General features: G+C 37.7%; 1 protein-coding gene across 3 annotated transcripts in view; it reads right to left on the bottom strand.

Moving 5' to 3' along the window:
- Positions 1-11,284: 11,284 nt before the first annotated feature.
- Positions 11,285-17,198, bottom strand: part of MAPK10 (mitogen-activated protein kinase 10) — a 181,594-nt gene continuing 175,680 nt past the window's right edge. For all 3 annotated transcript variants that reach the window (XM_059923980.1, XM_059923981.1, XM_059923982.1), the window contains one exon: positions 11,285-11,427. In XM_059923980.1, the coding sequence (XP_059779963.1) occupies positions 11,285-11,427 (143 nt within the window). The remainder of the gene's footprint in view (positions 11,428-17,198) is intronic.

Genomic DNA, 17,198 nt, shown 5'->3' with positions numbered 1-17,198 from the left:
TGGTGCAGACTCTAGGGAGTCTTTTTAATGATATAAAAAGACCTATCCAGCCTGTGCCATCGAGGTGGCCTTGTGTGTAACAACCTACCCACACCCCGCGAGACCTGAAAACACACTTAGGACCCGGGTGCCTTCCACTCTTTTATTCAAAGAAAGCAGCCAGAGCTGGACACATTTTACCTTGTTTGAATTCATAAACTACAGGGAAAGAGTGCTGGATTTGTGGTTCCCAAAGGTCTATTTCATTATTCTCTTTATAGTCTTAACAGCATCAGTGGGGAATGAGTCGAACGTTAGCACTGCCCAGCTGAAGGGCCTCTTTTGCAAAGTGACTTGGAACACCTACAGTTCCCCAGGCAGCCGAAATTTACTGAATCTACTGTAGAGCTTCAAATAGAAAGTTTAGCTGACGAAAAGTGTGTTTTTTAACTCACAGCTTGTGTCTCAGGTCCAGGGCTGAACAACACTCTTTATTTCTGGACTACGTGTAGCTGCTACCATTATGGCCCCTCCAGGGCCAAACCCAGGTGAGACCAGCCCACACAGGTAGGGGTCCCTTTCTTAAGTAGACAGTACGGGTAACAGGATCTTACTGAATTGTTTGAATGAGGAGTCCAATTGGACTATCTGCTTTGAGTAAAGTTGTCTCTTAGCTCTGAGGGAAGCCCTTTAAGAACTGGTGAAAATACCATGTCCATCCCAGCCCTCTCCTCCCAACATACACGTTCCCCGCCTCCTTATGATTCATTAGAATTGATTATGTACCACACACCAAAGTCATCCCAGGGTTGGGTCATCACACCTCACCCTCCATTATTTTTCACCAAAGTAGTTCACACTCCATGTCACTTGCTTCCCCCTGTGAGCTCATTGCCACATCGCTCAGCACATTCCCCCATTTGCTTCAAACTCTGATCCCCCCTCCCCTTCCCCAAACTTTCCATTACACCTTCTACATCTAAAAGCTACCAGCAGCCTCCCTTACATCTCTGAAGAATAGTTACCTCTTGAAGACACAGCTCCCAGCAGCCCTCTCAAGGCTGGCTATTTTTCCTTCCCACACAACCAGTGTATCGTTAGGCTGAAGCAAAGGTAGGTCTTGCTTGGCTCTTTGCTGCTACTTTCAGAGCTTTGATCCTCTGTCATCCCTAAGAACCTCCTTGGAAGCACATGTCACATGACAGAATATTTCAGCACCTAATCAACTGTCCTTCCCCCACCCCTACTCATGTACCATCCACCAACCTGGCCATACAGCTCCTTGACCTGTTCACTTCTGAAAAATCTTGTTCTCCCTTTGCCTGAACATCAGCCACCTGTGCCCAAGGTTGACCTCACACTGTGTCGTTACCAACAACTGCACCATCACCAAAATATCCGTTCCAAGCTTCTACTCTCTGATCGTCACCTCTTCTCTTTCTAGGTCACTGCCTTTGGCACCATCACTCCAACAATTCTTGCATACTCCCAGAGTATCTCTGAGCCACAGACTTCCTTAAATTTTCACAGACCATGATCCCCTCATGTCATTGCTTCCCTCCTTGACCAACTTAGCTTCTGTGGTTCCTCGTCATATTTATTCTCTTGTCTCCATTCTCAAATCCCTTCATCTTCTCTTCCACCACTCCACTCATCTAAGAAGAAAGAAAAACAACAACAAAAAAATAAAAACAAAAAAAACAACCCAACTTCAGCTAAATCCAATTTCTGCTTCCTCCTAACCTGCACCTAAGAAACTAAACATTACTGAAGAGCAGAAGACCACCAATTGACTTGTCTATCTTATATTTATATAAATATGGCTCACATGGACCTCATCATTGTTCAGTAACTTATGTTCATACTTTCTAAGGTCTATCTTGTACTTCTTAAGCCTCCATGAACTCTTCCCATCCTCATTTTCAGCTGACAACCTTACTTATATAAGCTTACTTACTGATTTCATTTTTACTGAGAAAAGAAATCAGAAGACTATGTTTTTATGTTTCATCATCATATCTAGCAAACAACATACACCTGTCCTGTATACATCACTTTAGCTCCTGCTCCAATGACTGTGTTGTCTGCTCCAACCAGGCCAACCGTTCCTCTTAGAGCACCCACCCCTTTGGCCTTTTCAAGAGCATTGATCCTTCAGATAAATACTCTTTCTCTCTTGCATTACACATATTGCTCTTAAATATTAGTCCCAACAACATATACCTGTGCTGTAATAACTTTTTAAAAATCCTCTCTTCATATCCTACATATGACTAATTTCAATATCATCTTCTGTTTCACTTTTTAGAAAAAAAATTCTTCAATTTTCTATACTTGTTCCTAACTTCTCACCTCCCACGTTCTCTTAAATTCACTGGCGTCATGCTTTCTTGCTCAAAATTGCAGAGATACCACTGTAGTCAAGGTCAGCCATGACCTTCACAAAGTCAAGTCCAATTGTCAATCTTCAGTCCCCATCTTACTCAGTCACTTAGTAGCATTGTCCCTGGTGTCCACTCCCTCATTTTTGAAACACTTTTATTTGGCTTCCAGGACAGCGCCAGCTCCTGGTTTTCCCTCTACTTCACTGGACATGCCTTAGAATACTCTCCTGTTCCTGATTTCTATATGTTGGAACAAGAGGTGCGTCCATTTTTAGACTCTTCTTCTTCTTCACCTATACTCAGTTTCTTAATGGTCTCATATAATCTGGTTTCAATGAACACTTATAAGCTGACTACTCTCAGATTTATGTTTCAGCTCAATTTCTTCCCTTAACTCCAGCCTCGTAGATACTCCAGCTACTTCACTTGAATATCTAATCATCAACTGACATTTCCAAGAACAAATATGATTTTCTTCCCAAATATGCTCCTAACCCATCGTTCACAGTCAACTACACTATCATTTACCTTTGGTTTAGATTTCTTAAAAATCCAGAGTCATTCCTTGATCTCTTTCTTTCATATCACATATCAATCCATCAGCAAATCTTGTCAACTCCACCTTCACAATGTATCCTTAATTAGATCCTGAATCCAACCCCTTCTCAGCATCAGCACTTTCTAGTTCAAGCCCCATCATGTCTTTCTGGACTACTGTTACACCCTACAATGGACTCTTCATTTCCATTCTTATCTTTCTTCTCTTTCTTCTTAACCTCCTCTCTCTACTCAGCCAGAGGGATCCTTTCAAAAAGAAAAATTAGATTATATTATTTCCATGCTTAGATCTATCCATCATCTTCCCATGTTTAGAATAAAATCCCAAGATCTTGCTATGCTCTAACCCTGCTTACCTCTCCAATTTCATTTATTATCACACTAATCTTGTCCATTCTGCTTCATCCACAAGACTCTTTGCCATTCCTTATATATTCAAGCAAGCTCTTACTCCAGGGACTTTACACTTGCTTTTCCCTCAGATACTGATATGGCTCATTCCCTCACTTTATTCAGGTCTCTGCCCAGATATCACCTCTCTGAGAGGGCTGCCCTGACCACCTCATCTAAATGGCACCCTTTTTCATGCCGTATTCTTTTAACCTGCTTTGTCTGTCTTCTTAGTGCTATCCATGACCTTACTACTCCATTAGAATGTAGATTACATGAAGGCAGAAAGGTTGCCTGAATTGATCACAACTACGTGTGCATAGAATAGTCCTCGGAAAACTGAAGCGCTCAAGCAATATTTGCGGCATGAGTCAATGAGTGAATATTCAGAGTTCAATGCCAAATTTCAGGTTCATATATTCAGGGATGTTCTGAGTTGGAGTTTCTAATAAAAAATATTAAATGACTAAATTCTACCCTAAGTTATTTTAGGGCTCCATTCATCACTTACAGACTAAACAAATTTCAGAGATTTGGCTTCATATGACAGCATCACTGCAGAGAGACTCCAGTACACGTTGTGATGTCATTTGCTTATCTGGAGATTTTGATGCCAGAAATATGAGCCTCAAGCTCAGCATCCAGGCCTAATAGCACTCAGAGGAAACGTGTATCAAAATAACTTTATATAATGTAGAAAAAAGTATCCATTCTATTGTGTTGTTGTTGTTGTTTTTTAGCCTCTGAAATTTTAATCTATTTTTTCCAGGATACAAATATCATAAGTTATTGACAACGTCTCAAAATGTCATCACATTTCTCCCTTTATCTGGTGACTGACAATTTGTTTAAGACTTACCAAAAGATAGCAGTAAATCTTTTGATTAAAAGAGTGAGAGTAAAGATACATATATTTCCTCATTGAGTTAGTGCAGGCCTACTTGTATCTTTCATCTCTATGCTATTTTTAAAATAAATTGTAAACGATGTTTTCATCTCCTATAATGTCATGGAAAATATCCAGAGTTTTCTTCCGCTCATTCATTAAGTGTACTTACATGCAATTAGACAAAATGATAATATTGAAAGAAGCAGATTTCTTGTTTCATTGCTTTAAGAGAATAATAAAAATGGAATCATTCAAGTCACACCACTAATTTGAACACATTATTATTTTAAAAGAAAGTAAATAAATGAGTTCAATTTTTTTTTTTTTTTTTTTTGCTTTAACCACTTATTTTTAAACTGAAAGATTAATTTACTCTGAAGTTGTGAGGATAAGGACTATACTGTATTTGTCTCCTACCTAGGACACATAAATAGATGTTCAATAAATGTTTTTGGAGTGAATGAATGTACCACTTAAGAACGTACCTCAGAAATTAAACTAGAAATTTAGAGCTATCTTCTTAGAGCTTGATTTGCACGAAATCCAAGTTTGCAAAATGTTAACATTAAGGAAGAAGCAATTGCTTTTTGAAAGTCTTCCTTTCATAAAAGAAGTACTTTAATATTACTAGTTTCCTTAGTCCATGTAAAATATTATTTGGGTTATAAAAATTGATTTTGTGTATAACTGTTCACAGACAATATTTTCACAAATATGAATATAAAAGTGTTAATGGAAGGCAAACTATGAGTGATACACTTTTCTAAGCAGAGTGTGGAGAGATTTTAAGATGAATAACATTTTGCACCTGCTTTTGAGTTGCAGACAATGTGGACTGCTGGGTAAACAGAAGGATTCCAGACAAGAATTCAGGGAAGGACAGTATCAGAAGTTCAGTGACAAGGAAGTGAAGTCACTCACTCCATGGAGTAAAGCTTAAATCCTCTAAATTGCATTTCAGACTTATTTTACATTGGGTTTTATACTAGGATAAGCATATCTTTAAAGCAAGAAATATGTGACATAGAGAGGATGGGAAATTTCAAAGGGGCATTTGACTCTTATTTGTGTATGTGCCATCACATTTCATGTGCTCAAGAACTGTGCATTTCTACAGCTTGTTTCAGTAACTAAAACAGAACACACTGATCTAAAAGGATGAGCAGATGGAATTCAGTCTGGACCTGAGGGAGATGACTTGCCGCGTTCATTGGTCCCTGACATGAACTGATCTGAGACAGTGGGATTTTCAGTGTGTTTCACTAGTTGCAAATGTCTTCCAGGCATGACTTTCAAAAAGCTGGGAGGAAAGGCACGCAACAAGTAAAAATTACCATTCTGATAAATCGGTAAGGTCAAAAAAATCTCTATCTTGGGTAAAACCCAGTTCAACTACTGAGCAAACAGAATTCTCCTTCTAGACTGGTTGTTGCATAAGTAGCTGCAAGAAAGGTAGTTTTCAAGACACCTTTCTTCTTACTGCAAACTGGGTCAAACTTACCCAAATATTTGGTAACATTTTATGGTACCTGGTATGCACCAATAATTCCTTCTGACCCTTTCTCTCCATAAGCAATTTTGTGGAATTTAATTTCCCATCTTAATATTGTGGGTATTTTCAGGTTCCTATATTTGGCCACTTTTAAACTTATTTTACTAAGAGAGTAAAGATCTGTGGTTTAAATTAGAATAAAATCTATGCCAGAGATAACAAAAGGCTTTGGGTTTCTATTTTTCTTATAAATAAAAGGATAAATTGTGTTAACGCAAAAGAATAGGTATGTTTATCTTCCAGATTTTTTTCTAATAGTTAACTGGGTAAACAAAATGCTTTATTTACAGAAATAGAAGGGCCATTCCTCAACACTGTCAGACACTTCCAGCTTAATTAACATGGGTTTGGTGACCTTATCAAGACACAAAATCATATTTTAAAAAATTCACCAAGGAGTTTGAGATATTAAGGTTGGCTACCATGTAGACAAAAAAAAAAAAATCTTTTACCCTCTCTCGAGTAATAATTAAACTGATTAGAAATTCTAATAAATTAACCTAAGATATTTAACCCTGTTTTAGTCACCTAATACTTCCAGAAAATTATTTTTTCCTTTCCATCCATCTTATACCTTAAAGGAAACTTACTGAATTGCAGATGTACAACCAATATCCCTAGACAGAAAAGAAGGTCATTTTTAGAAGAAACCAATCTCAAATGAAAGCACAGCCTTCTGCATGGTCACATACATATTACACACTCATTACCCACCGTGAAAAAGTAGGTCATTCCTCATTTCTTATTTATTCCCTGGCACAATCAGACCACATGATGAAATCATGTGAGATGCTTCAGAGTTACTGTCAGGACATGAAACCCAAGACAGTGAGCAGCACAACAACCACTGGCAACAAGGCAAACTCCAACAAAGTCTGGATTTGGATTTGGTTTTATGTTACTGGAAGCAGATTTGCTCTAGTTTTTAATAGTTCATAAGAAACAGAAATCATAATGTATCGACATAGTATCCACCTACAAAGAGTTCAAAAAAGCCAAAGTTCTCCCCTCGTTCACCCTCTTGTTCCACCAACATTTTGAAAATAAAGGAAAAAAATAATAAAAAAAGAGAGAAAGAACACAGAAATGATTTAAATAATTTCAAATCCTTATTAAACATCACTGAAGTGCATTTGATCCATCAGGCTGACTTTCAGTTCTTACCACTAAGACCTTGCAGAGAAACTGGATGTACATAGTTTTGCCTTCCAGGATTGATCTAGAACTGTAGAGGTGAGATGTGTATGAATATGGGTGTGGGTTTTAAGCCCATTTTATGAACACGGACACAGGACAATTCTCATCATTTGTAGTAGTCTTTGGAGTCCAATCATGCAGAATAACAGGCAGGTTCAAGTCAGGTCTTGTTGCAAGATAGACATGGCAAGGTGAACAGTTTAATGCTAACTAGGGGTGGGAGATTTGTGTCCATTAGAATATACTGGCCATTGGTCCCACGTATTCAAAAGTTAGATGTACAGGAGTCCATATACAGAGGCCTTCCATTTCAGCTTGCTGACCAAGGAAATGGGTCAATGTGAGCCATTTCAGACAGTGAAAAAACTGCCCAAGTGCTAAAAGAAATAAAATCTTATATTTTAATCACATGGAAAATAATATAACTATTTACATTATAACTTGATTGTTGTTCTTAGAGAAAAGAGTTTCCATTCTTGGTTCAATGGTATCTGTGGAAAATGTCTGTCTTTCACAATAAAAATGCGTGTGGGGTATTGTGAGTAGGGCGGGGGTGGGATTCCTCCTCAGACCCAAGGTGGGTGGGCTCAAAGATTCCTGGGGCAACTTGATCCCTTTCTCTGAGCTATAGAAGATAACTTTTTCAGCAAAGCTGATGATCGCGTTCTGGGCAGAACATAATGCTTTTAAGATTCAGATTGTCATATGTTAAGAGAATCAAATAGAAATAGACTTTGCAGAATTTAGATTTTGCAGTGACTATTTAAAATTTAAAAGTCTGTTTTGCTTATTGTTTTTTTTTTCCCCTGGAAGGTCATAAAAGGATTTATGTAATCTCACCTATTCTACTTATTCCACTTGTCAAGGCCTATTTTCGGATTTATCAGTCAGCTGCTATCAGTATCCACAGGTAATAATTTTCTGATAATGATAAAAGATTGAGAAAAAATTATCCAGCTCCTTGGCCCTCAATTAAATAGTTTACTCCAATTGGAGGGAACTGACCAGACTCTGGTCCACCTGTGGGGTACATTCCCTCAAAGCTCAGTCATCAGATTCTTGAAGATGCAAGATTATTATCAGTTTTTATTCCACAAGAAGAAATTCGGTTGTAAGGCCAATGTATCTCTTTTTAACACATTGGCCCACAAAATACATATAAAAAATCAAACTGGTAGTGGTGGTTTTGCCAAGATCTCCCAACAATCTAGTTCCTCCTGCACACAGGCATACAGCTATCCCTCCTACAAAATACTATGAAACATTTCTTTAAGGATCACTGTGAAACTACTTGCCCTATAGGAAGTGACAGGTTAGGCCTCTCAGAGTGCCAACTTCACATTCCGAAAGGAACCCCCCAACTACAGGCAGGACCTTCACATTTTCCAAGAATATAGACCAGGTGACTTGACACTTCCCTGCCTGAAAAGCAAGAGAGTCCTTTGGAAGTAACAGGTGACTATACAGGAAACATTTGTTTTTTTAAGAAAAGAAGACTCAATGCAGAACATAGTATATTCTGTGAATTTGGTAATAACATAATCACCTCCTGAAGATACTATAATAAAAAGGACCCAAGATTGTGAAGGACCGGCGGGCTTTTGAAATGATTATTCTCTTTGTTGGCCCATCACCTGTCTTGCTTTGACAACCTAGGAAAATTAATTCTATAGGCAGTCAAGAAGCTAACCCTTAGCTCAATCTGTACATGATATTTCACTATGAAGGATTTGTTTCATTTTTTCTTGTCCATAGGGAGTTCTGGCTAAAGGTAATCAGCCCCCAAGAGCCATACAACAGGAGAGATCAGACTAGTAGAGTTTAGGGAAGGTGGCAATAGCAGGGGAGGGGCATTAGCTAGTTCTTGTCTGGTTTCATCTGGTTGAAAAAAAAAAAAAATTCACTTCCACAGACATGAAAGAGAGTCTAAGCGTCAAGCAGTTCTAAGATGCTGGCTGGAGATTTTCTTCTGTCTTCTGATGTCATTTTGTGGCTGATGAAATTTCCCTTGTGACTCTCTTTCAACAGCTGCCTGCTCTCTGCACTCAATCCTATGTGTTTAAAGAGCCGGGAGTGGAAAGGCCACAGGTATAGCAAGAGAAGAGCATGGAGAAAGAAGATAAGCAAAGAAAAAGGAATACAGAGAAGAGAAGCTTTAAAAAAGGGGGAGGGGGTTGGGGGGAGTGTGACAGAAAGAAAAGTGAGAAAGCGCATGTGATTGTGGAAGCATTTTTAAAATCAGGTTGTCTGCAATATTAACCAAAAACTCTGGCAGCAAGATAGAGAAACTGGGCCCCTGCTATTCCAGGAGACAAGCGGCACAGTCTAACTTTTTTTCTCTCCATTTGAAACAAATGACCTCTTGCCATGAATCCTACTGTGTGAAGCAATACCATAAATGGCAGCATCGCTCCCACGGCGATGGTCAGTGTTGACTCTATTGCTTGAAAAGAGACACAGCTTTCCTACTGTTGTGTTTAAGGCAGTTTTCAGAGCACTGGCATTCTTGTCTGCTCTGTTTTCAAAGGGATTCCATTTGCCAGTCATCTCACACATATCAACCACCCATCCCATGCGTTTCACTTCTTCTTCAGGTGAAATACCACCGCGTTGGTGAGCACCAAAATGGTCAGAGTGCAAAGAGCTGTGATGAATACTTCACCAAAGTGAATAAGAAGAGAAGCCTCGACCTGGTCCCTATTATTGCTGAGAAGTCACCCTGGTATTGCCTTGTATAGAACCAGGATGTTTCACAGTGCCTCCTTAAGTGCCCAGGAAAGCACTTTCATTTAATTTGAGCTAAATTCAGGAGATTTTGCTAAACATTGACATAAATGCTTTATGGCTTTTAAGACACTCTATTGCTAAAGCTATTTAGCAGCAGTAACTTATGGGCAGAGTTATTGCCGTCACGTCACCTGTGGTACAAAACTCAGATGATCAGCCCTTCTTGGATTGTTGAAATTTATGAAATAAACAAATAAACATGAAACATCGCCATATTAAGGAGTCGCGGAAACCCCTGAGGAATGTCTGTGGAAATGTTTTCAAAGGCTAACCTAAGGATCACCCTGGGCTTTGGGTATTTTTTAAGTAATTTCTTTTTTTAATTCTAGAAGAGGGCAGTAATATTTCTTCTCTAAATAAGACCTTGGCAAGGTATAAACCTGGAAAGTAGCACACTCATGGGAAACACAACCTACAATCTGAAAATAGCCTAGATAGGCTCATTTTCTGTGAGGGATACCGTATGGAAGCAATTCCACTCTGTTTCAGGGAGGGGTTCTTACCATCAGATATGTACACACTAACCCTGCCTCTTCACCTGCCAGTTGTGACACATGATTTGTAAACAGCAAATGGGGTCTCCTTTCTAAAATATGAATGTCGGTGTCTCCTAGTATCTGGCTAATAATCTCATTCATGCCTTCCTCCTCACTGCCCCACCACTCTCTATCAGAGAAAAGACCCTCAGCCTTTATTCCTGCCTTCCTTCTAAAGGTCAAAAAACATTTAGCACCTGGAAACTGTTACCCCCTCCCACCCCACACTGTACATAAGCATCACATATGTTCTTTCTGGAAATTGGTATACAGGTGCCATTTAATCAGTTCAAATTTGGAAGCTACATCTTCAAGGGTCCAAGAGAGCTCACTCCCCCCATCTTCCCCCCTTTACATGTTTTCTTGTAAGACATACAGCTTAATCAATTAACAAACTAAATAGCTTATATACTGGCAATATATTACAGATGGGTTTATGTCAGAGTAATAGATCACATGAAATGGACCATGTGGTACCCCAGTGCGTGATGTCTTGGTAGAGCCCTGAGGACACTGACAGTAGCATCTCTAAGTAAGTATGCTGTATGAATACAGACACATGCGGATCTGTATCTACATCCATCTGACTAGGCCAAAAGGAGCAGGTAGATGCAAGATAGAGACACACACATGCTGGATGGGGCCACTGCACACCTTGTCATGCCATTTGAAAGGGCAGTTACAGGTCGCTGGTTCTGCAGCCATTAAAATTACACTTTATGGAAAAGGCTTCTCTAATTGTGTTTGATTTGCTTTCTGTAGTAAGCATTGTTAGAAGAAGACCAAAGCAAGAGCAACTAGAAGTTAAATATACATTTGGCTTAGCTGCAATACAGAATTCTGGAGAAGAAGCAGGCTGAAAGATTTGTTTCAATTTTAGGCTCGGATTCTCTCCCTTGCTGTTTTCTTGTCGTTGCGTGTCTGTGTTTGTGTGTGTGCGTGAGTGTCTGCGTGTGTGTGTTCCATCACATCATCTCCTGAAGAACGCTGGGTTTCGCAGGCAGGCGGCTAGTCACCTGCAACAACCCAGGGGTCCTGCCGAGGCTTCCAGGCTGCTGTCAGTGTCAGATGCCAGGGTCTGGTCAGTGGACATGGAGGAGATATCGTTGACAGACGAGGATGGAGGGAGACTCTCACTGCTGTTCACTGCTGCACCTGTGCTAAGAAAATGAAGACCAACATGACTAAACCTGGAACTGGACTCAGCTGAATGTCACTCAGGTCGCAGGCACGGGCAAATATGATAGGGGATGTCTGGTCCACCACTCATTTGACAAACTTTCATAGAACAACGAATACAGAGCACTGTATTAGATGGTGAAAATCAAGATAACAACACAGCATCCCTGGTCACAAGTTATTCACAGGCTAATGCAGTAATTGTCAAATCTCACTCTACCTTAGAAATCACCTGTAATGCTCTTAAAGGAAAACAAAAAATAAACAAAAAAAACACCACTAAAAACCCCAATCACCCCTTGTACCTCCAATATTGTAATACAGTTGGCCTTGGGTGAAGTCAAGGCATTTGCATGTTTTAAAAGCTCCCCAGAGACTGTGGTGTCAAGGGCTGAAGACCACTGTTCTATGGAGAAGGCAAATGAGCAAAACCCTTTAATGTAATCATCTGAGCCTGGATGCTTTCAAATTCAGTGAGCTATTAAAACAAACACACGTAAGATGCCTACCCCAGAAGTATGGGCTGAGGGGAAGCCCAGAAATAAGAATTACTTGGAGGCTACAGCTCTAGAGAAATGAATGTATATTAAGTAAATATTATTACATAGTCATTAATTTGACATCAAAGTTAAAAGTCCATATAGAAAAGCCAACTAGGACTGTGGATGAAAGTTACAATAGACCAAAAAAAGAATAGAAGCCAGAGCACACCTCTTGATTGTGTGTTTACTTTCCAGCAGGCTTGCTTACCTGGGAATCTCCAAATAAGAACTCTGAATTACTAACTTAGATTAATTTGCAAAATTTTAAAAATTTATCTGCTATGTGGGAATATAAAGATTTTGAAACTCTGAGAAGAAACTTGCTCATGGTAATCACTCAGTAAATACCTGTTGAGCTACAACAGCTTTGAGAACCACAAAGGAAAGATGAGCCAGTGGCATTGTAAAATCAAATTAAACCAGAGCACCCTGGAAAGAGTCCAATCACTTTTTCTCTTTATACTCAAGCAATATGGGTGGTAAAATGTATGTTTTGTGAAATAGTTCACTATTAAAAATATCTAAAGTATAAGTATCTTAAATAAGAGATGAGGAATTCTCACTAAATTGTATTTTATTTGAGCAAATATAGTGTGTAAGATATATTTGGTGAAAATCATAAATCCCAAATAAGATAGTGTTATCAGATAGCTCTAATAATTCCAAAAAAAAAATCTAATGAAGTGGAGAGGTTAACACAATCTCTTAGTTCCTGGCATAGACATTTCTTTCCTGCGGAAAAAATGTGATTAAAATGTGACAGTCGGACTTCCCTGGTGGCGCAGTGGTCAAGAATCTGCCTGCCAATGCAGGGGACACGGGTTCGAGCCCTGATCCAGGAAGATCCCACATGCACGGAGCAACTGAGCCCGTGAGCCACAACTACTCAGCCTTTGCTCCAGAGCCCATGAGCCACAACTACTGAGCCCGCATGCCACGACTACTGAAGCCCATGCGCCTAGAGCCCATTCTCCGCAACAAGAGAAGGCATCACAATGAGAAGCCTGCGCACCGCAACGAAGAGTAGCCCCCGCTTGCTGCAACTACAGAAAGCCCGCGTGCAGCAACAGAGACCCAATACAGCCATAAATAAATAAATAAATAAATAAGAAACAAATATTTTTTTAAAAATGTGACAGTATCTGGAGAGGATGCACACACATAAACTAAAACAGATTATATGTACCCTATATGCTTCTAAAATTTTTGTGTGTTGATTATAAATATATTTATGTAAATTATGAGAAATATAAAAAATACAGGAAAAAAGATAACAATATGCACTCATCCTCAAATTAATGATAAGAATGGTTAAACTTCTGGTATATTTCTTTCTAGTCTTTTTGCTAGGAAGTTTCTTTAACTGTAATCATTTAATGTATATCCATTTGTATCCTGTATTTTCATATACAGAAGGCTTATGCATTTTTCATGTTCTTTAAACTCTTAAAAGTATCTGTACTTCCTAATCTTAAGTGTCTCTAGATTTTTAAATCTGTCTTGTTAACATCTTCCTGTAAATAATTTTACTCTCATTACCAGAAAAATATATAATGTGAAGTTATCTGGTTTCAATTTATTCCAACTTTACTTAATTATATCCTTTACAGTTATGATGCAGAGCTAGTTCATTTCCTCTCATGACATATACTAGTAGATTTCCTATGCCAGCAGACAACCCTTGATTACATAGCCCAAATACCCAGCTCTGCTTTTCCCCTTGATTCTAGATTAAATTATACCAACATCCTCATGTTCTTACATCAGCTTTGGCCTGTAATAATTGAGCATCACTGTGATGGGCTTCTCAGAATCATATTCAATTTTTCCACATCATTACTAAAGGGTAGCGATTAAAATGAGATACAGAATTCTAATAAAGGCTTGATCAATTGTGGGCCAACAGAGTGAGATTACTGTCCATCTATCTCCTAGACAATATATCCCTATACTACAGATGGCTTTCAAATCACAGTACTAGAGTTTAGATTTAGTTTTGACTTGAAATATAAAATATTGCCCATGTAACTTTTTTTAACAGCTTCATTGAGACAAAATTCACAAAACTAATTTGTACAATTCAATGTTTTTTTAGGATATTCTCAAAGTTGTACAACCATCACAAGAATCAATTTTGTAGTGTTTTCATCACCCCAAAAGGAAACCCTATACTCTGTTTCTTACCAACCCGAGGCAATGACTAACTTACTTTCTGTCTCTATAAAATTGTCTATTCTGGACATATCAGTTAAATGGAATCATACAATATGTGATCTTTTGTGACTGGTTTCTTTCACACAGCATAATATTTTCAAGGTTCATTTAAATCACTACTTCATTCCTTTTTATGGCTGAATAACATTCCACTATATGAATACATCACTTTTGTTTATCTATTTATTAGTCGCTGGTCATTTAATGGACATTTAGGTTGTTTCTACTTTTTTGGCTATTATGAATAATGTTGTTATGAGCATTAATGTACAAGGTTTTATTTCTCTTGGGTAAATACTTAAGAGGAGAATTGCTGGGTCATAGAATAACTCCATGTTTAATATTTGAGGAACAGCCAAACTGTTTTTCAAAGTGGCTGCATCAGTTTACATTCCTACCAGCAGTGTATGAGGGCTCCAATTTCCCCCTATCCTCTCCAACACTTATTATCTATCTTTTTGATGATAGCCATCCTAATGTATGTGAAATGGTATCATTGTGATTTAATTGTATTTTCCTGATGGCTAATTATGTTGAGCATCTTTTCATGTGCTTGTTAAACATTTGTATATCTTCTTTGGAGAAATGTCTGTTCAGTTACTTTGGCCATTTTTTAAATTGTGTTATGTTCTTTTTATTAGTGGATTGTAAGAGTTCTTTATATATTATGGATACAAGTCCCTTATCATGTAAGACTTGCTGATGTTTTTCTCCTATTCTATGGATTGTCTTTTCACTTTCTTGATGGTGTCTTTTGAAGCACATTTTTAAAATATTAAGTTGGATTTAACTATTTTTTTTTTCATTTGTGCTTTTAGTGTCATATCTAAGAAACCATTTCCTAACCAAAGATCATGAAGATTTACTCCTATGTTTTATAATTTTACCCCTTACATTTAAGTCTATGATCCATTTTGTGTTTCATTTTCGCATATGATGAGGTAGAGATTCACCTTCATTCTTTTGCATATGGAGATCTAGTTATCCTAGCTCCAATTACTGAAAAGACTATTCTTTGCCCATGGAATTGTCTTGAAATCCTTGTTAAAAATCAATTGATCGTAAATATAAGGCTTTATTTCTGCACTCTCAATTTCATTTCAATGATCTGTATGTGTATATTCATGCAAATACCACACTGTCTTGACTATTACAGGTTTATGGCAAGTTTTGAAATAAGGAAGTGTGAATCCTCCAACTGTGTTCTTTTTCAAGATCGTTTTAGCTATTCTGTGTCCCTTGGCTTAATGCAAACCAAAAAGTATTTTAAAGTATCTCAACAAAATAGACCTGGTATTCTTTTGAGATAAGCTTTTTCTCCTTTCCTGGTTGAAACTGATTATGTGGACATGTTCCAATGGTCACAGTTAAAGCTGAGTACTGATTCAAGCAGGGTGAGATAAGACTTAGCTGAGATTAGGCTCCCTTATAAGATTTATGTTTATAAATAAACACAAACTCACAACAATGGCAGCTAGAGAAATTATACAAAAAATATTGAAGAAATTTCCCCAGTAAAACACAAATTTTTATCTATAAATAATTCTGAATGAAGGCAACAAAAGTCAGGGCAGCTTTTAATAAATTCTTCATATACAGGGGATCACATTCCTATTGCACCTATTTTATAATCAGCATATTTTCAACGTACTTACCATTCTAAGTGTTATGCCATGTGGGTCAGCCTGTTATATATAGTTTTGTCACATGATTACTTCATGTTTATGTTTCCCTTGCTTCTTTTGATTTCTTTCATTATATTTCTTAATTTCTCCTATCTTCCTCTATCTCAACTCTTGAGCAACTCTTGAGAATAAGAACTCAGTTTAACAAAATGCTGAGTATCTTTTGTGTGTACTCTTCTAGAGAGGTTCTGTGAGGGAAAGCAAATTTCTCCCTGCTATGAAATGGATGAAACTGCTGACCTAGTTTTGGCTAAGGGAAATCACTTTGTTGTAGTTGTCTTTCTTCTCCTTTTGTTCATCAGCTGGCTTTCTGTAATTTCTATCTTCTATGTTGGAATGGTCCTGCCATCTATTTTATCAAAGTTGAATGCAAATTATAGCTGGTATTCAGTTACTCAAAGTTCAGAATCTTTATCAGCTGTATTTCTAGGGGTCCATAGATTATTGTTCCTGATTTCTTATAGCACAAATGCTTTAAAAGAGGTTCTCTCTTCTAATGCTTCTTCTATAAAATCCCCATTTCATTCCCATGAGAAGGGTTGTATGAGAAGCCTTTCCTCTTTATACCATGCTATGGTGGCAGAATCATGTGTATTATCTAGTGGTGTGCTGGAGTGGCTTTTGAGAGTCAGTTATTAGCATTTCTTTCCAACTCTGCCCGCATTGATGTCACATCAGTAGCTTGAAGTTGATCACAGTGAGAATATTTACAGCATAGAAATTAGTAAATGCTATAATCAGTCATTTTTTTTTTAAAAAGAGATGGTTGTTAAAAATTGTCCCCCACTATAATATAAAAAAACTTTTACTTCTGTATTACTTTTTCTATTGCACCATGATATATGCTTTCTTGACTGTAGCCACCTCTGGCTTTACTGGATGATCCTCTCAAGTCTGTTTTTTTGTGTAGGCAATAAATAAACGTTTAAACCATAAAACCAAACACAAATAATAGAAGGGTCCAGACATAGATTTTGGTTTCAAGTTATTAATTTACTGCCAAACAGTTTGTGACAATCTCTTAAATAGAACTGAACTGAATTGAACTTGATTATAACGTCCACTTGCCCAGGATATACTAGCAATGTGATAAATATCCCTTCTTCCTATACTGTTTTCAGAGAAACCAGTAAAGATACACATTTTTTTAAATGTTTTATCATCAGTAAAGTATTACAAATTTTTGTCAATAAAAATGTCATTAAAATTAACTGAAAATACTAACAGAGTTGCAAACAAAAAATACTAGCTACTTTCAACTTTACCTGAAAAAAATTAGGTTGTATGGAAAGAAGTAACTTACAAT

This window comes from Balaenoptera ricei, chromosome 5 (assembly GCF_028023285.1).
Source record: "Balaenoptera ricei isolate mBalRic1 chromosome 5, mBalRic1.hap2, whole genome shotgun sequence".
NCBI lineage: Eukaryota > Metazoa > Chordata > Mammalia > Artiodactyla > Balaenopteridae > Balaenoptera > Balaenoptera ricei.
The sequence above is the reverse complement of the archived record's forward strand: the minus strand, read 5'-3'. Positions and strand labels throughout refer to the sequence as shown.